At 38.1% G+C, this 21,234-nt stretch overlaps 1 protein-coding gene across 5 annotated transcripts in view; it reads left to right on the top strand.

Moving 5' to 3' along the window:
- The window catches only part of SLC38A9 (solute carrier family 38 member 9), an 82,906-nt gene that overhangs the window by 15,551 nt on the left and 46,121 nt on the right, over nucleotides 1-21,234 (top strand). For 2 of the 5 annotated variants that reach the window (XR_007127446.1, XM_047730015.1), the window contains exon 3: nucleotides 16,878-17,010. The exons of 1 other annotated variant lie outside the window; for it this stretch is intronic. Coding sequence is in view for 2 of the 4 variants with exons in the window: in XM_047730015.1 (XP_047585971.1) it covers nucleotides 16,878-17,010 (133 nt within the window). In the remaining 2 variants the exon portion in view is untranslated. Of the gene's footprint in view, nucleotides 1-1,377; nucleotides 1,691-16,877; nucleotides 17,011-21,234 lie in introns of those variants that run through there. 2 more of the 5 variants (XM_047730016.1, XM_047730018.1) reach the window with 2 other exon arrangements.

Below are 21,234 nucleotides of genomic sequence, written 5' to 3'. Positions count from 1 at the left end.
ATTTAACACAAAGATAAACTGCTACCAGTACATCTATGCAGTAATCTCTTAGACTTAGAGATTTTTTTTTAATTTATTGAAAGAAACTTTGAGCTTATTTGGTATTTTATCGTATATCTCTTATGCAATTATAAAAATAAAAACAAAATAGTTAAGATATTACTTACTGATACTTCACATTTAGAATATGATCCTTTGCAATCAGTTTTCTAACTTGGTGTCATCAAAATTGTTTTTTGTTTCCCCTCCAACACCCTGTTGTCCTTTATATCATTAAGAATGTAATAATGTAGTACTTGTTAAGAGAATTTTCTTTCAAATCACTGGCACTTTCTTTAGTTTGGATGCTTGCACTTTCCTGATCTTACCAGAAGGTGTCACAGGTTTTCTGACAATAATATGGCTCATATTTCTTCTCAAATGGTCCTTAAATGGTTTGATGACTGAAATGACCAGTCATTTATAATTTACCTGTAATTTACAGTGTACCACTCATTTACAATTAACTGTCGTACCACCAGGAATAATTACCTTTATGACAACCACCTGGCTGATAGTGATTAAAAGATGTTCTGGATTATGAGATATGTCCATATTTTTTAAATGTATAAGAATTGGTAAAATATGACATATAATGAAAAGGTATATTTTGCGGTCAGTGGAAGGACTCTAAAATATAATCTTAATGCTCTTTAAATTTTAGTCCATAAATTTAATGTCTTCCTCAACCCCCCAAAATGCCAGCAGCCAATTCCAAAGTTTATATGGCCCAGCAGTTTCACTTCTAAGCATTAACTCACAATATCAAATAATATAAATCACTTCTAAGCATTAACTCACAATATCAAATAAATAACAAGGTTATTTAATGCAGTATTTTTTTAAAATAGTAAAAGAGTTAAAACAACCAGAATGTCTTTTCTTAGAGGACTACATAAATAAATTTTGGCACATTGATATAATGGAATATTTTTCACCCATTAAAACGAAGGAAGTGGCTTTATTACATATCAAAAAGAAACAAGTCTTCAACTGGTTTTGTTAAATCAGAAAAAGTACAGAACAGTGTAGTGTACCATCATTTGGGTAAAAATAAACTCTGAAACTGTGTATGCTACAATATGTATAAATGATTCTGGAAGAATAAGTAGTAAATTTTAAGAGTGGTTGCCTCCTCAGAGAGAAACAGTGCTTGAGTACAGATGCTGTTGGGTAAATACCCAACGATTCAACTACCCTAAGAGTTCCTTGGCCACAGAATCTTAATCTTGTTAACAGAGGCAGTAGGTTCCAATCCAAGAGATAAAGGAGGATTGAAGCTAGAGATGGCAATGTGAAATTTGTCATAAAGAAATGTATCGTTGTCATTTACATAGTGGCCACCACAGAAAATAATGAAATGAATCTTAAAATTTTCACTTGTGTATTCCAACATCAAGTGAATACAAAAACTTATGAATGCTGATTGAATACTCAGGATTTTCTTGAAACATCTAAATTCTATGATAAATAATTGGCCACTGTGACAATAGAATATAGGTCATTAAAGTGCATTCCAATTGGCAGGAGTTTGGACAGTTCCCTGAGAATCTGTTTAACCAGGTAGATTAAATGGAAATATATTTTCTATAATGGAACTCGTCAAAATGAGAAGGGATCAACTATTGACAACCATGAGATCACTACCTGGGTAAGCATGTTTTAAGGAAGGCAAATATTGGGGTGCCTGGGTGGCTCAGTGGGTTAAGCCTCTGCCTTTGGCTCAGGTCATGATCTCAAGGTCCTGGGATTGAGCTCCGCATTGGGCTCTCTGGTCATTGGGGAGCCTGCTTCCCCCTGCCTCTCTGCCTGCTTGTGATCTATCTCTCTCTCTCTGTCAAATAAATAAATAAAATCTTTAAAAAAAAAAAAAAGAAAAAAACACAAATATTTATAGGCACTTTGCAGTATTGAATGCTAATTTGCTTGTGAAATAATTTCTGCTTAAGAAAACAGGAACTAGGGGCTCCTGGGTGGCTCAGTGGTTGAGCCTCTGCCTTCGGCTCAGGTCATGATCTCAGGGTCCTGGGATTGAGTCCCTAGTTGGGCTCTCTGCCTGGCAGGGAGCCTGTTTCCTTCCTCCTCTCTCACTCTGCCTGACTCTCTGCCTACTTGTGATCTCTCTCTGTCAAATAAATAAATAAAATCTTAAAAAAAAATTAAAAAAAAGAAAACAGGAACTATTATTTGATGAGAAAAAAGAAATACCTAAAAACATTGTTAATTCTATTAAAAGATAGGTTACTTCACTTTATATGCATTAAAAAACCCTCAGACACAGTGAGGGAAGTTATTTTCCATTAGAAGAACCAGCTTAGGGGCACCTGGGTGGCTCAGTGGGTTAAGCCTCTGCCTTTGGCCCAGGTCATGATCTCGGGGGTCCTGGGATCGAGTTCCGCATCGGGCTCTCTGCTCAGCAGGGAGCCTGCTTCCCTCTCTCTCTCTGCCTGGCTCTCTGTCTACTTGTGATCTCTCTCTCTCTGTCAAATAAATAAATAAATAATCTTAAAAAAAAAAAAAAAAGAACCAGCTTAGACAACTATTTCTAACACTAATCATTTTGGAGTTACCATATAACTTTGGTGATATCCCATTATAATATTACTTGTGTAATATTATTATGTAGATATATTTTAAAATCTATTTACTTCTTAAAATTAGGCTTTTAGCCTCATCTTCATAGGTTTATGAAATGATGAGTTTCATCATTATTCTAATATGCATTATGATAAATATCAAGTAGTTAAAATAGCATTGGTCTTTGTGCTACCTAAAAATCATCTTACATGTAACCACACTTTGGGAAACTGTGTTTGGCCATCAGAGAATAGAAAACAACATTTGATACTTTTAATTTGCTTTTCCTCAGTTTAGCTTGTGATTAATTTTCTCTCTTCCACTAGGTGGCAATCAAAATCATCTATCAGTTCAAATGTAACAATTTTAAGAACTCCTTTGAGCTGATAGTGTGTTGGATCTGCTTATGACATTGGTGGAACTGGGGTCTAATTAGACTCGTGGAGGATGAAGCTTGTCACTGTAGAATAGGAATACATGTCATAACCATTTGGATCTTTTGAGGAACTTCTGCAAAGTATACGTGTATACTTCTCTTTACACACCTCTTCTCCCTCTCAGTTTTTCACCTGACTTGGGGTGGAGTTAGGAATGTGCGTGGAGGGACAGAAAGGTTTAGAAATCTCTTGTGTTGTATGTGATATATTCCATTGGCAATCACTGGTCCAAGAGATTGTCTTCCTGCTTTCCCCAGACTTTCTGGTAACCAAGGATATAGCTGGTATTCAGAATTGCTTCATACTATGATGCTGCTCTGGGATTATGCCCCTTGGGAGTTGAACATTCCAGCCAGTCTAAAACCAGATTCTGAAGTGGTTATTTTGTTTTTGAGCTCCCCTTTTTCACTTCTCTTCTATCAACATTTCCTTTTCCATTTTTCCTAGGGTATAGGGCTTTCATGCTCCTTTTGTATCCCAGTGTTCCCCCAGAGCAATAATTGACCCAGCAGTTTCCTCTTAGGCAATGCTTGGTAAATCATACTTTTTGTCACCCCTTTTTCCTAGTTCTTTTTTTTTTTTCTCATCAACTGTTTTCTTTTTTTTTTTTTTTAATTTCTTTTCAGTGTAACAGTATTCATTGTTTTTGCACCACACCCAGTGCTCCATGCAATCCGTGCCCTCCCCAATACCCACCATCTGGTTCCCCCAACCTCACACCGCTCCCCCGCCCCTTCAAAACCCTCAGGTGGTTTTTCAGTGTCCATAGTTTCTCATGGTTCACCTCTCCTTCCAATTTCCCTCAACTCCCTTCTCCTCTCCATCTCCCCTTGTCCTCCATGTTATTTGTTATGCTCCACAAGTAAGTGAAACCTTACGATAATTGACTCTCTGCTTATTTCACTCAGCATAGTTCTTATCTGTCCTATTCTTGTAAGGATCTGTTGTCTGTTTGGTGTTTTGATGGAAAACAGTCTTAGGTGTCAGAGACCTAGTCTATTACCTTTCCATAGCTATTTGCATTTTAATATGGAGAATCCTAGAAATGTAAAAGCCTGACCTAAAAGTTAGGGGGTTTTGTTTTGTTTTGTTTTGGTAATTGACAACATTGCAAGAACTCTGGTAAGTCAGTGGGACAGAGGTAGATATTGAAAATAAGCAGCATTCCTGGTACCTTCAAACACACTGTGTCATGGCCCCTGGTTTTTTTAGAATGTCTACTAGTCTGCACATATGTCAGCTGGCCTCTTTCTGTTTCCTTTGGCAATAATACTACCCCTGAATAGCAGCCTGAATTGACTCTTTTGGATACTTGTGGTGCTGGGAGAGAGAAGGAATAACAAAGCAAAGTGAGGAGTTTATTAATTTGTAAGGGTAGATCTGGCCCCAATAGTAATAATTGGAAGCGGTTACTGAAGCTTGGTAGTTCCATAGATAGGGATTATGGAGATGTATAACAAGAGATAGAAAAGTAGTTTTCCCAGGGCTGCTGATTTACTGCATAAATTATATTTTGAGAATGTGCCATCCATGTTAAGTAGATGGGACTAGGGTCTTGACAATATATCAGTGACAAGGATGGCCCACTTGCTGATGCAGCGCTACTTCTATACCCTCCATCTCTTCCTTATTTTTCTTCTATTCTCTTCCCTCTCCTGTCTACTTTTCTCATTCTTCTCCACGTTTCCATCCCCATGTTACTTTTCCACAGTGAAACCCTTTTTTGCTAAATGCTTACATGCATATGTGTGCGTCTGTGTGCATTTGGTAATGCATCAAAATCTGAAATAATTTTTTTCTAATGGATTATTTTCATTTTCCTCTATAACTTACATATTATCTTCAGTATAGACAGTCTACTACTTTTATAATGAGAACCAAGTTATTCAGAAAATATAGCATTCAGGAACACCTGGGTGGTTTAGTCAGTTAAGCATCTACCTTCTGCTTAGGTCATGGTCCCAGGGTCCTGGGATTGAGCCCCACATTGGGCTTACTACTCTGTGGGGACTCTGCTTCTCCCTCTGCCCCTCCCCTGCTCGTGTGCATTCGTTCTCTCTCTCTCAAATAAATAAAATCTTAAAAAAAAAAAAAAGAAAATATAGTAGTCTTATAATTTAGGGTAAAAGTAGTATATGCAAAATAAAAACTCATTTTCTTAAAAGCATTATTTAAATCACCTGTGCTTCTGTGGAATGTTACAAATCATGTTTTTTTTCTCTACTTGGTGGAGCTTTTTTAGTAGGTGGGTATAAGGAAGTTTCTGACAACAGAAACATAAGGAAATAAATTCCATCACATAGAGGCAAGCATTGTTGAAATATTTTGGTACATTTCATCTTGTCCCTCTTTTCTATGATTTTTTTTTTGTGAGGTCACATAGTATATACAATTTAAGGTACTGCTCATTCAGTGTAAATTCATTACTTCTCCCTGTTACTCCCTAGCTATCTCCCTGCCTGCCTCCTCTCTCTGCCTCTTTCACTCCCTCTCCACTTGCCGCCTCCTGTCCTTTTTTCTTATATTTTTACTTTTGTCAGCAAACATTCACTAAGGATTTGTAGTGTTCAAGAAGTGCTCAAACACAGCCCTTACCTCCAGGGAAGGAGATAGACACGCACTGAGAAAAAGGGAGCACTATGATGAACAGTTATAAATATTTTGATTTTTTTTTTTTTTAACTCAGTACTCATTTTTCACTAGGAAAAATACTGGTTTATCCCATCCTGAGCTAGCATTACCAAGAATCCTGTGGAATTATCTTCCTGTGAGTAACTATGCTGTAGGGTCTGGCTGAGCCCAGCTAGAAATACAATGAAGCCATTTGTAGTACTGATGGCTAGGTGTTTTGGGGGCTTTCTGTGCAGGCACTGCTCTGAGTAAGGATATTTGTTGTGGTAGTTTTTTTGGACTGAAGTTGAAGTTCTTTCCTTTGATTTTTGTTTTATTTGTAATATGTAGTCTTACAAATATGTGGTAGATCTTCTAAAGGATTAAGCTGGGTGAAGTTTACTAATATCTGGTTACAAGCATTTCTAAAGGAAAGACCTATTCAGATGCTCCCTGCCATAGATGTGACAAAGGCATGAGGCCTCCTGCCTGCTTATCCCCTCTGCCCACCGGGAAGGGGAATAGAAGCCCTTATCTCCACTTCTGAGTCACTAAGGAGACTTTCAATGTCTGGCAGGAGTTAGCAAACTTTTTTCTGTAAAGGGCCAGATAGTAAATATTTTAGGCTTTGTGGTCCTATGAATTAAACTTCACCATTTTGCGGTGAGAATAGCTATAGAATACAAAATTACATGGACATGGCCGTGATCCAATAAAACATGCCATAGACTGGATTTGTCCTATCCTGCCATAATCTAACATCCTTAATCTTTAAAAATGAGTTTTAGGGACTCAGGTATATGGTTCCTACCACTGTGCTTCCTACCACTGTGACTCCTAGGGATACCTTTTGCCTTGTTTCTGGAAAAGCTAGAAAGTAAAGCCTACTCACCTTAATTTCACTCTACTCCCACAACTGCTTCTAATAAAACTGTTCTCATAATAATTATTCCAATCAAAATGGTCCTAGCCTTTTCTCATAATAATTATTCCAGTTATTCCAATCAAAGTCTCTAGCCTTTCCCTGAACTCAGGTCATGATCTCAGGATCGTGAGATCAAACCCTGCATCAGGCTCTGAGCTCAGAACAGAGTCTGCCTGTCCTTTTCCCTCCCCCTCTGTCCCTCCCCCCACTCTCTCGCTCTCTCTGAAAATGAATAAATAAAATCTTTTTTAAAAAGGAATTCTTAATATGAGAAAATGCTTACAATATATATTTGGGGGGGCGGCATTTCAGTGATTCTTAAGCACAATTTTTACTGTAAAACTTTTTACTTCTCCTTGAAACCTGGTACTTTCCCCTTGTATATCATTCTGGCTTCAGTCTCTATCCCTAGAGTTTATAGCAGTTAAAATCCTTGGATGACCTTGCCAGAGGACTTTAGGCCTGCATCAGGGGCATGAAGTTAAAAGGAAAGGAAATTTTAGTTAAAATGCTGACCTGGCATTTTTCTTCTTCTTCTTCTTCTTTTTTTTTTTTAATGGAGAATATTTAGGTTACAAAACGGGAAATTTTATTTCTTTTCCAGAAATGCTTTTTTTTTTTTTTTAAGATTTTAAATTTATTTGACAGAGAGAGAGAGACAGTGAGAGATGGAACACAAGCAGGGGGAGTGGGAGAGGGAGAAGCAGGCTCCCTGCTCAGCAGGGAGTCAGATGCGGGGCTTGATCCCAGAACCCTGGGATCAGGGCCTGAGCTGAGGGCAGACGCTTAACCATCTGACCCACCCAGGCGCCCCTCTTTTCCAGAAATTCTTTTGGTGGATTTGTGTAAGAAGGAGAGTAGTAATTGGCATGATGTTGCAGGCTGAAGCCTACCCTTTATTTATAATTAAGACATACCCTTTATTTCAAAATATTGTTAATGATATTCTTAATTTATTGCACTTAAGTTTATTGGGACAATTTGTGATTTATTTTGGCATTTTCATAGGGCGGTTAAAAGGAAGAGTTGCTAGAGAACTATACTGTCTTGGAGATTTTTCCCACATTCCTAATCTTCCTTTTTTGAGGTCACTCATCATGTCCCGTTTGGATCTGCTTTTTCTAGGTGGAAGATAGGATGCAGTGATGGTGGTGGTATTATTTTATATCAACCTAGAGATAGTGAAAATACTGATTGATGCTTGTATTACATGGGATAAATACCAAGATACTAGTGTTGTCATTTGCCTCATTATTACAATTGTTATTTTGACTATTTTTATGTTTAATAACAGATTCATTCAAAGGCCATTTACAACTTCAGAAGTTTTTACATGTTAGAAAGTTTCATCCATGTATGTAAAATTGCAGATAGAATTTTTTATTGGTGACAAACATCATTTTCAGCAATAATATTATGTACAATGGAAACACTTCTCTCTTTTTTTAAAGATTTTATTTATTTGACAAAGAGAGACAGAGTGGGAGAGGGAATACATGCAGGCAGAGTGGGAGAGGGAGAAGCAGGCTTCCCACCAAGCAGAGAGCCCGATGCAGGGCTCTATTCTGTGTGGAGCTTAATGTGGGGCTCCATCCCAGGACTGTGGGATCATGACCTGAGCCAAAGGCAGACACTTAATGATTGAGCCACCTAGGCACCTCAGTGGAAACATTTCTAACCATCCATTATCAGAATATTCTCTACTCAGTGTGAATTTTTAAAAAGCAGCTACTTTCTTGGGGCACCTGGGTGACTCAGTCATTCAGTGTCTGACTCTTGATTTCATCTTGGGTCTCAATCTCAGATGATGAGTTCAAGCCCCGCCCAGCGTGAAGCCTAGTTAAGTATGTGGAGGCTTTTAGGTTTTTAATGCATGCTGTGTACCTATATAGCATACTTTTGATAGTGGCTTGCCATCGCAGGAGGAGTTAACATATTTTAAACAGTTGTCTTTTCATAGAAAAGTAGGTAACTTGTGTTTGAGTTTGACACATCTTTATTAATAGTTTGCCAAAAGATAACCAGTAAACTTCTGTATGATACACAAGATTTTTTTGGTCCCTTTTCATCTCCTTACTAAATTTTGAAAGAATGGGTTAATTCAAGTTATATTTTTAAAGTCTTTTATCACATGATATATGTACAGAAGACTATATAGCATGTATGTACATTTTTTTAAAAGATTTTATTTATTTGAGAGAGAAACCACAAGCAAGGGGAGAGGCAGAGATAAAGGGAGAAGTAGCCTTGCTGCTGAGCAAGGAGCAAGAACCAGGGGCTCAGTCCCAGGACCCTGAGATCATAACCTGAGCTGAAGGCAGACGCTTAACTGAGTAAGCCACCCAGGCACCCCATATGGACAATTTTAAAAAATAATTGTAAAACCAGCACCTATGCAGCCAACACCAAGGTATAGAAAGAGCAGCACCCCAGAAGTTCCTCATATGTCCTTTACCAAACACATCCTCCTTCCTCCCTACAGGTTCACCACTCTCCAGATGTTTGTGTGACTGTTTCCCTACTTTTATTTATTTATTGTCTCTGTATCCCTAAAGACTGAATTCAGTCTTACCTTTTTGTGCGCTTCATGTAAATGAGATCATTCTATATATATTATTTTAGAATTTTTGTTCAGCAATGTAATTTCCATCCAAGTTGTATGTAACAGTATTTCTTTTTTTTTTTTTTTTTTAAGATTATTTATTTATTTATTTGATAGAAATCACAAGTAGGCAGAGAGGCAGGCAGAGAGAGAAGGAGGAAGCAGGCTCCCCTCCGAGCAGAGAGCCCGATGCGGGGCTCGATCCCAGGACCCTGAGATCATGACCTGAGCCGAAGGCAGAGGCTTTAACCCACTGAGCCACCCAGGCGCCCCTGTAACAGTATTTCTTTCCCATGCTTTCTGCTATTTTATTCTATGACATCTGAAGTTTACGTATACTTATATTCTACTATAGTTAGACATTTGGGTTGTCTCCAATGTGAAGATCTTACAATTAATATTCTTATAAATATTATTGTACGTGTGTCTTAGCATACATGTATAAGAACTTTTCTAGGATATATGTATGTGAATATCCAACTTAACTAGATAATGCCACACTCTTTTCCACAAGAGTTAAACCAGTTTACATTCCCACTATAGTGTGTAAGAGTTTCCATTACTCTACCTCCTGCTAGTGCTTGGTATTGTCAGATTTTAAAATCTTAGCAATTCTGGTGAACATATAATGGAATCTCATGTTTCCTGCCCAAAAGAATGAGGTTGGGAAAGTGTTATTAATGATTACTCATTGTGGGGTTATGGGTGATTTTTATATTTGTTATGCGTTTTTTTTTTGCTTTCTGAAGTATTTATACTTAACTTGTTAGCTACCACTCCATTTCTTTGGCTCCTTTTTACAAAAAACTCTTTGCAAGGATTATTTATACTCACCATATCCAATTTTTCTCTTGAACCCAATTCAGACAGGCCTTTGCCATTACTACTCCACTGAAAGTACTCACATCACAGTCACCAGTGGTCATTTCATGGATCAGTTCTCATCTCATTTGACTAAGCAGTAACACTTCACACAGTTAATCATTCTGTCCTCTTGAAAAATGGTTAATTGGTTTGAAGATAACACACGAAATTAATACAGTAAATTGATTTTTGTATAAGTTGCTGCTTTTGTATAGTATTTAACACTTTGATTACTCCCTCCATCATTTCTCCCCCACTTTATTTTAAACATTTTAAACCTACAGAAAAGTTGAAAGAATTATCCCCATAACTTTTCATTAACATTTTTCCTGATTCTAAAGTAATACAGGCACCTGGGTGGCTCAGTTGGTTGAGTGACTACCTTCAGCTCAGGTCATGATCTTGGAGTCCCAGGATCTAGTCTTGCAGCTAGCTCCCTGCTCAGCGGGGGGACGGGGGGGTCTACTTCTCCCTCTGACCTTCCGCCTCTCATGCTTGCTCACTCTCTCAAAATAAATAAATAAAGTCTTTTAATAAATAAATAAATAAATAAAAGTAATGCAAGTTTTGATGATTGTACTATGGTTATATAAGATATCATCATTGGGGAACCTGAGTGGAGTGTACTCCACTCTCTGTACTGTTTTTCTAACTTCTTTGTGACTGTAAATAATTTCAAAATATTGGGGCATCTGGCTGGCTCAATTGGTAGGGCATGCAACTCTTGATCTTTGGATTGTGAGTTCGAGCCCCACGTTGGGCATGGAGTTAGTTTTTAAAAATTATTTCAAAGTGGACTTTTTCTTAAAGTGATATATGATATTTTATTCACCATATTCTAATGAGCTTTTTTTTTTTTTTTTTTTAAGATTTTATTTTAGGGGCGCCTGGGTGGCTCAGTGGGTTGAACCGCTGCCTTCGGCTCAGGTCATGATCCCAGGTCCTGGGTTCGAGCCCCGCATCGGGCTTTCTGCTCAGCGGGGAGCCTGCTTCCTCCTCTCTCTCTGCCTGCCTCTCTGCCTACTTGTGATTTCTCTCTGTCAAATAAATAAATAAAATCTTTAAAAAAAAAAAAAAGATTTTATTTTATTTATTTGTCAGAGAGAGAGAGGGAGAGAGAGCAAGCACAGGCAGACAGAATGGCAGGCAGAGGCAGAGGGAAAGCAGGCTTCCTGATGAGCAAGGAGCCCGATGCGGGATTCGATCCCAGGACGCTGGGATCATGACCTGAGCCGAAGGCAGCTGCTTAACCAACTGAGCCACCCAGGCGTCCCTAATGAGCTTTTATGATATGCCAAGTACTATCCTAGCCCCTGAGAATATAGGAGTGACCAAATTGACAAAAATCCTTGCTCTTACGGTACTTGTATTTACCGGAAGCAACCAATAATATATAAGTATATATTGTGTTAGATAGTATAAAAGCTGAGGAGATATTGTAAAGCAGAGAAAATATGTGAAATTATGTGAAGAAAATATGTGAACAAGTGTAGAGAAGATGGGTTGAAATTTTAGCTATGCTGTCAAGGATAGCTAAATACCTTATTCCTCAAGTGAGGAAAGAATTGAAAGAAGTAAAGAAGCAAGCCATGCAGATACTTAGTGGAAAGGCCTTCGGAGCCTTTGCGTTTTACCTGAAATTGGTAACAAAGGTCCTGGAGTATAGGTGCATGCTTGTAGTGTTTCAGGAATTGTGAGGAGGCTAGTGTGATGTGGTAAATAATGAAGTCCAAGAGGTGGGGTTGGAGAGAGGGACAAGATCAGTCTAATATATATGAATCAGGAGCTCAGGCTAGAGATAATAGTTTGAGTGCCATCAGCATATACATGATATTTAAATTTACGTGACTAGATGAGTCCACCAAGAGATTGAATCTAGATAGAGAAAAAAAAATGTCAGTGGATTAAACTTGGAATAACTGATTATTTGAGGGTTGAGATTGGAGAAGGAATCAGCTGGGTGTTCTAACATATAGGATCATAGCTTTTGTTGGCATGCAAAGTCCTCCATGTCCTTGCCCCCAGTTTACCTTGTGTCTTACCCCTTTCCTTCCTGCTATTTAGAGTTTTCAAAAAATACATCATACTCTCCTGTTTTTTTCTACATGCTTGTATATATTTCTGAGTAACTCTGTATCTTCCAGGATCCACCTCAGCTGTAACTTCCTCAGTGGTCTGCCAGACATGGTTTAGCTTCTCCTGCTTTTTGATTGCATAGTACACTGCACCTACCTGGTACCACACAACTCTGTTCACTCTTTCTTGCTTTGCTCCCACTGTTGTTCATAAGTAGTCACTCTCTTTCTGTATTTTTCCCTTTGGATTGGAATTGCTTACCTACCTGTCTTCTCCAGCAGATTATGAACCTTCAGGTTCTGTGTCTTATTCATTGTTAAATGTTTAGAACTATGCTTAATACTTGCTTGGCACTTAGATAATATTTAATAAATTTGAGAACCAGTACAAATTAATTAACCATCACAGAGAAAATTTGTGGGCTCAACCTTTGATAATAGTGAGTGAAATTGGAATGTGGAACAGGATTTTTGTGAAAAAGGATGTTGTATAAACATCAGAGGAAGTGAGAAACCTATTAGCAAGCTTCAGGTCACCATTTTTTTTTTTTTTTTATTGTAGCAGCAAGGAATTTCTAGGTGCAATGGCTTGATTAACTTCTTTTCTATCTTTATTGAAATGCTTCTTGTCAGACATAGTGTTTTACCAAGCAGGAAGAAACACGTACAGTGGATTCATTATTTTGAATGTCTGTTTTGCTTAAGATTTTTGAATAGTTGATTCCCTTTTCATTTTTTAACAACCTACCCCAATCTGGCAGGTGTGGAGTACTTCAGCTTTCATAGAGATGTGAATAAAGGAAGAGCTTTAAGTCATAGATCTTCATATTGAGTATGAACCTTAAGAGTCATGGGGTTTGTTGTTAAACTCCAGAGAAACATAACTGGTCAGTAGAAGGGTGGAAACAAATTTAAAAGCCAAAAATTTTTAAGGAATTTAAGGAGTGGAACCTAGAAAAGGTGTTAGGTAGAAATAATGTTTCTCGGTTTATAAGGGTATTAAATGAAAATATGGGATTTTGAGTCACATTTTTAAATATCTTAAAATTTCTACTAAATGTTAAAAGCATTTTCTTCTGTAGCATGACCATACATATTTATAAGGTAAGACAAATATAACTTCTACATGAAATAAATATCATAATTTATTTTTACTTTGGCACATTTGAGCCACATTTCATTTGGGAGGTAACCCTGATAGGGAGCAATCACGTGAAATCATGTTCAAAAGAAAAAGCCCAAGTTTCAAAAGTGTTTTACTCTTAATACTGTTTTCTGTATACTATTAATTTTAAAAGTATTTTCAGAGCCAACTGAAGTTCAATTTAGAAATGTAATTTATATTTTTCCTCTCAGATGAAGCCTTAAGCATATGTTTCTAATAATTTGGTTAAAATATGCTGAGTTGGATATTTTTTAGGAGAATCTGTTTTGAAAACATTCCAAAATATTTGTTTGAAAAGGCACTCACGGGGCGCCTGGGTGGCTCAGTGGGTTAAGCCGCTGCCTTCGGCTCAGGTCATGATCTCAGGGTCCTGGGATCGAGTCCCGCATCGGGCTCTCTGCTCGGCAGGGAGCCTGCTTCCTCCTCTCTCTCTCTGCCTGCCTCTCTGTCTACTTGTGATCTCTCTCTGTCAAATAAATAAATAAAATCTTTAAAAAAAAGAAAAAAAAGAAAAGGCACTCAGCATCTCGATGAAAACTGTTTGAAAAGAAAAACTTTCAGAGTCATTCTGCTCTCAGGGTATCCAAGCCAACTAAACTGGTATAGTTAACACTTCTATTAGAGGCCAGGAGCCAAAAAAATGTAGCACTTCTTGGACTGCTTTTCTGCAAGCCTTCAAGCCAACTTAGTGGTTGATATTAATACCTTTGGATTTTCAGAGTAAAAAGCTACAAGTAGAACATCTACACCTCTCTATTAATATCCTACTTGTTACTCTCTTTCATAATCTTTGATCAGTTGCAATGTCTTTTTTGTTGGCATTAAACCTGTAATTCTTTCTTGAATTTTGTGGGGTATTGTTCTTGCAAAAAAAGAAATGAATGCTGTCTAGATTGTGACCCCAGGTATGACTGAACTGTCTCCTGGATGTAAATATTTTTACACTGCTTTTTAGTACTGCTGTCACAGTAGATATACAAATTATGCAGAATACTGTAATGCTTTGGAAGGGTTAGCAGTTATCTAAGGCTACCAAATTTATAAGTAGGGATAGTTTACCCAGCTTCCAGCCCTCTTGTTTTCTTTATATCACCTTCAGATTTATTGACATCCCTTACTTCACTTAGTAATGATATGCTTAGTAGAGATAGACTGTCATGTTGATCTATATATCCACATATTTGCTCTAGTAAGTGCTTAACTTTAAGATATATGTTGGGTTGAACTGGAGAGTACCCATCCTATTTAGGTGCTGTGGTGGAGAATAAATAGAAAAAGAAAGATTCAGAGATTCTGTATACTAACTAGAGAGACAGGATTAAATTTAACATCTATACTATTATTTCTCTAATATCTAATAGTTGGAAAAATAACAAACTAAAATTTCAGTCACTTGTTTTTCAAGTATTTCCACAAGATTAGATTAACTATCTCCAGAAATGACTAACACATTTTTAAATTTAAATTCAATTTAATTAACACATAGTATATTATTAGTTTCAGAGGTAGAATTTAGTGATTCATCAGTTGTAGATAACACCCAGTGCTAATTCCATCAAGTGCCCTCCTTAATGCCCATCACCCATTTAGCCCATCTCCCTCCCCTCCTCCCCTCCAGCAACCCTCAGTTTGTTTCCTATAGTTAAGAGTCTCTCTGCTTTGTCTCTGTCTCTGTTTTTGTCTTATTTTTCCTTCCCTTCCTTTCTTCAGTTGTTAATTTTAACCATTCTGACTGGTGTGAGGTATTATCTCATTATGATTTTGATTTGTATTTGAGGCCAAGGGATGTTGAACACTTTTTTGTGTGTCTCTTGGCCATTTGTATGTCTTCTTTTGCAGAAATGTCTGTTCATGTCTTCTGCCCATTCTTGACTGAATTTTATCTGGTAAGACGTTTGCAAATATCTTCTCCCATTCTGTAGGTTGCCTTTTAGTTTGGTTGACTATTGCTTTGCTGTGCAAAAGCTTTTTATCTTGATGAGGTCCCGGTAGTTCACTTTTGCCTTTGTTTCCTTTGCCTTTGGAGACATGTCTAGCAAGAATTTGCCATGGCCAAGGTCAAAGAGGTTGCTGCCTATGTTCTCTCGGATTTTGATGGATTCCTGTCTCACATTTAGGTATTCCATCCATTTTGAATGTTTTTGTGTGTGTATGGTATAAGAAAGTTGTCCAGTTTCGGGGCACCTGGGTGGCTCAGTGGGTTAAACCTTTGCTTTCAGCTCCGGTCATGATCTCAGGGTCCTGGGATTGAGCCCTGAGTCGGGCTTTCTGCTCAGCGGGAAGCCTGCTTCTCCCTCTCTCTCTGCCTCCCTCTCTGCCTACTTGTGATCTCTCTCCCTGTCAAATGAATAAATAAAATCTTAAAAAAAAAAAAAAAAAGGAAGTTGTCCAGTTTCATTCTTCTACAAGTGGCTGTCCAATTTTCCATCTGTTGAAGATACTTTTTTCCATTGGTTATTCTTTCCTGCTTTGTGGAAGATTAGTTGACCATAGAGTTGAAAGTCCATTTCTGGGTTCTCTAGTCTGTTCCCTTGATCTATGTGTCTGTTTTTGTGCCAGTACCATGCTGTCTTGATGATTACAGCTTATGACTAACATAAATTTTAAGCTTCTTTCACAACTGTTAAGTGCAGAAGAGTTATATGGAACCAGAGAAATCTGAGCTTTTTCCCCTTCATTATTTGGATCTGTGTGTAATCTGAAAATAGCATATTATATGCAGTGTGGGGCACAGTATCATTTGTGACTTAGAAGGATTTGAGAGTCATGCTACTCTGCCTGGTCTTTCTGTTTTGGAGTATATTACTGGAAGCTTAGAAGCGGATGGAGGGAGTTTTGGTAAGGAACTGGCAGCGTTAATGACTAGAAATAATTGAAAATTAGAATCTGCTGTCGATTGGGACATAGTTATGGGAAAGAAGCATATACATAAATAATAGCATAATAGGATTTGTTACTGAAGTCCAAATAAAGTAAAATGAGGCAAAATATCTGTAGTGTCTTCATGTTCATTCATGTCCATTTGATAATACTTGTGACAAGTTTCACAAGGGAGGTGGTTGAAATCACTAATCTTTAGTATATGAACCAAGCAATAGATATTTTATTTGTCATAGGAAGTAACTTTGGCCCATAAAGAAGGAGTGGAAACTTCTTAGCAGAAGAGAGTAGTTCCTCTTTAGTATAGGAACATTTATGACAATAATTTCTTTGATTTAGTGCCAGAAACTTTTTGAGAGAATATTAAAAGCTGTGTGGGTTTAAATTTCATTGTTGAAAACTGACAGCTGCTATATACTTCTTTTTCATATCTGACTGAAGCTCTGTTATGTCTCCTCTATTGCTAAATTCCTAAAAATTAAAAAAGTGTATTTATAATAGTATTATGAGACAAAAGCGTTAGTCTTTGGATTGGATAATACTTCCTTTGTGACATTTTCTTTTCCCACCCAAAGTGAGAACTGAATGCCTTGCCTTGGTACATCCCATTTCTAATGGAGGACAAGAAGTTATTTTCCTCAATGGCTGACTTCCAGAATTTCTGGCTGAATGTTCTTTGTCAAGTGTATATTCCCTTCTCTAGGCCTTTCTATATAGAGCCCACAAACATCGTCAATGTGAATGATGTCATTCAGAGGGTTAGCGACCATGCCTCTGCCATGAACAAGAGGATTCATTACTACAGCCGGCTCACCGCTCCTGCAGACAAGGCACTGGTAAGGGGCAAGCATTGCTAATTGTCTAAAGTTAAGTTGAAATAAACAGTGAACAGCATAAGCCAGGGAAACTCCCAGTGATTGATCTTTTTTTGCTGGCCATATTCCAAGGATGGCATCATGGAAAATCAAGATAGTAATTAGTACACACCTTAACATCCCAGACTAGTTTATTCTTATCTAGCATGACGAAGAGATTTGAAATAATCTCTCTGTGTTGACAATAGCCTGAGATTTGTTAGATTAAATTCTGCTAGTCTCCAATCCTAAGAGCTCTGAGGAGAATAAACTACTTCTAAAGTACTTTAGATCATTGATAAATAACATAAATAATAATAGATCCAGTTAGTCCATTCAGTTATTAAGTTTGAAGCTACAAGGGAAAAAAATTTTTAGAATTTTTCTACTAGAGTGGGAAACTGAAATACATATAAACAAATATATTATTTTACTATTTAGCAATGTCCTTGTATAGATAAAAAATAAGGGTCAAAGAGCAGATTCTAAACGTTTTAGGCTTTGTGGGCCATATATTATTGCATATTCTTCTTCACTTTTGGTTTTGTTTTGTTTTTGTTTAAGATTTCATTTGTTTATTTGAGAGAGAGAGCACTAGAGAGAGAGCAAGCACAAGTGAGGGGCACCTCCACTTATCTGTTATGATCATTACAAATATATAAACCATTCTTTGCAAAGAGGATGTAAAATAATAGGTTGAGGGCTGGGTTTGACCATGGGCGATAGTTGCTGATTTTTGGTCTTCTAAAATCTGTGTTATTACTTTAGGATCAAAAATATATATTGGAGGGCACCTGTGCGGCTCCATCATTGGGCACCTGCTTCCGGCTCAGGTCATGATCCCGGGCTTCTGGTATCGAGCCCTACATTGGGCTCTCTGCTTGGCGGGAAGCCTGCTTCTCCCTTTCCCACTCCCCCTGCTGTGTTCCTGCTCTCACTGTCTCTATCAAATAAATACATAAAATCTTTAAATATATATATGTGAAGTAATCTGGTTGCATATAAGAATCACCACATATGTGATATGCAGAAACTTAAAAGCTTAAAAAAATGGAAACATTCTGGGAGGAAAAGTGATATTTTTATAGATGATAATAAAAAAAAGGAGAACGAAACCAGTATTCTTTAGGTGTTCACTGAGGGACAAGGCTTGAGATATCTCAAGTAAAGCCATGTGAGGTATTAACATCTCCTTTTGCATAGCTGAAGTAGTGATTTCCAAAATATTCTGGTCATTTTTTCCCCCAATTTTTTCATTTTTCCTCCCCTAGACCTTTATATCAGTACTTGTCATAAAGACTTATTTCCAACGGGATTATTTAAGCCTTCTGCAGAGTAGAAGTAATCCAATGTCTCTGGGTCTAATTCAGACCTAGAAGCTCTTCTTGTGGAAGCAGGCTTCAAAGATACTGGCTGGGCCAGTCTAGTCCTGAATGGACATTGTTTGGCTGGAAATTAAGTCAACAGTGTACACCAAGTTGAATATCTTTTGTTAACTGACACTGAGATGACTGTAGTAAATCAAAGTGTATAAACAGTAATAAATAGTGATCTAGAATTAACAGTAAGACATGACCATTTTTAATGAATGTATGTATACATACAGGCTCATTTCCTGAGAATTCCAAAATCACTTTATTAAGAGATGTTTAAGGGAAGAACAGTGTGAAACCACATGTCTCAGGATTCTACGGAGTTGTGCCTTTTTATTTCTGAAATTTTCCTTATTTATCTTACTATTTTCATTCTAGAATGGGGAAGAGAAGAAAATTATTTGACTGCTAACATCTCCTAGATCCTGATTAATGAAAGTGTGTCCTGCACAAGCCAGCAGTACTGGCGTCACTGAGAACTTATTAAAAATGCAGAATCTCAGTCCTTACTCCAGACCTAATGGATCATAATCTGTATTTAACAACATCCCTGTGTCTGTCACAGGAAAATTTAAGTTTGAAAAGCACTGCCCTATGCCTGGGTGCTGGGTGGCTCAGTTGGTTGATCGTCTGCCTTCAGCTCAGGTCATGATTCTGGGGGTCCTGGGGTAGAACCCACACATCGGGCTCTCTGCTTAGCTTCTCCCTTTCCCTCTGGAGGCCCCCTGCCCCCCAGTTTGTGCTCACTCTCTCTTGCTTTCTCTATGTCAAGTAAATAGATAAAATCTTAAGAGAGAGAGAAAGAAAGGAAGGAAGGGAGGGAAGGAGGAAGGGAGGGAGGGAGAGAGAAAGAAGGGAGCAAGAGAGAGGGAGAAAGGAAGGGGGACACCTGGGCTGCCTTCAGCTCAGGTCATGATCCCAGGGTCCTGAGGTTGAGTCCCACATCAGGCTCCTTGCTCAGCAGGGAGCCTGCTTCTCCCTCTGTTTTCTGCTCCTTCTGCTTGTGCTCTCTCTCCCTCTCTCTCTCTAACAAATAAATCAATGAAATCTTAAAGAAAAAGGAAGAAAGAAGGGAAGAAAAGGAAGGAAGGAGGAAGGGAAGAAAGAAAGGAAAGAAGGGCGCCTAGGTGGCTCAGTGGGTTAAGCTGCTGCCTTCGGCTCAGGTTATAATCTCAGGGTCCTAGGATCAAGTCCCACATTGGGCTCTCTGCTCAGCAGGGAGCCTGCTTCCCTCTCTCTCTCTCTCTCTGCCTGCCTCTCCATCTACTTGTCATCTCTCTCTGTCAAATAAATAAATAAATAAAATCTTAAAAAAAAAAAAGAAATGAAAGAAGAAGGAAATGAAGAGAGGAAGGAAGGGAGGGAGAAAAAGAGAGAGAGAAGGAAGAGAGAGAGGGAGAAAGGAACAAGAAAGGAAGGAGGGAAGGAAGAAGGGAAGAAAGAAAGGAAAGGAGGAAGGAAAGGAAGGGAGGAAGAAAGAAAGAAAAAGGAAGGAAGGAAGGAAGGAAAGCACTGCCCTACATTACTGCTGGAGTATGGAATCCAATTCTCCATTTTGTCTGTAACTCTCAAAAATTTATAACTTCTTAACCTTTAGCTTCTAATTCCTGTCTCCTGTAACTTTAAATTTTCACTTTTTCTGAACTTTGCAAGCCATCATAGTTTATCTCCTGCCTGATGCAGATATGATCCTTCCCCTTTTTCCTTTTTACACCCTTGAAGAAGGTAATACAACTCAGACCCAGGATGATTAAGGGTAAAAGAGAAAACAACAGACCCATTTACATATATGCCTTTTTATCTCTGGAAATAATTGTTTCCAAAGCCACAGGAGGCGTAACATTCAAGACATGTTTTACCCGCAAGATACCAGCAATTATATACGTAAAGTCTCAGCATTTTTTCCTTTTGTACCAGTCCATATCCTTTCTACCTACTAAGGTCCAATGTTCTATCACTTCCTTGACGTCTTTCCTAACTATTCTAGTCCCTGTTAATCTTTTGTCATTCCTGCAATACAGTATCCCACCCTTACTTTTTTTCTCTCTTCTACCCTTATCTAATTGCTTCCAGTCTTCCAACTGGAATGTAAGCTTCTCAAAGTTGTGGACTGTTTTTTTTTTTCTTGAACACTAAACCTAGCACAGAGTTGTAGATTTATATAGTGGATGCTAAATGTAAAAGATTGTTGAGGGATGCCTGAGTGGTTCAGTCTGTTAAGCCTCTGACTCTATCTCAGCTCAGGTCTTGATCTCAGGGTCATGAGTTCAAGCTCTGCATTGGGCTCCATGCTGGGTGTGGAGCCTACTTAGAATAAAGGGGAGAGGGGCACCTGGGTGGCTGAATCAGTTAAACATCTAGCTCTTGCTTTTGGCTCAGGTCGTGAACTCAGGGTCATGAGTGGGGCTGTGTCCTCAGCCTAGAGTCTGCTTGAGAGTCTCACTTCCTCCTCCCTCTGCCTCTCCCCCAACTTGCATGTGCTATAAATTCATTCATTAGTTAAAATCTTTAAAAAAGAGAAACGATCATTGATTTTTTACCTGTCAGCTCCTGTATTTTTAACTACTATATGGGACTTCATGTTCTCAAAGGACTGTTCTCAGGGAGATGGGCAGAATTCCACCAGGAGACTAATTTTTTTTCCTCTCTAAGGAGATAGAATTCAGAAGATATGTATGGGAGGTAAGGTGAGAACTATGTGTATAAGAAAATGTATCTATTCAGTCATTCCGTGTGTCTTCAGCCTCTCTATTAGCTCCTTGTGTTTTGTTTGCATATTCCATCTTGAAGAATCCTTGCTTTGCCTTTCCTTAGGCTATGTTAGCTCACTTTT

The sequence above is a fragment of the Lutra lutra genome, chromosome 5, assembly GCF_902655055.1.
Source record: "Lutra lutra chromosome 5, mLutLut1.2, whole genome shotgun sequence".
Classification (NCBI taxonomy): Eukaryota; Metazoa; Chordata; class Mammalia; order Carnivora; family Mustelidae; genus Lutra; species Lutra lutra.
The sequence above is the reverse complement of the archived record's forward strand: the minus strand, read 5'-3'. Positions and strand labels throughout refer to the sequence as shown.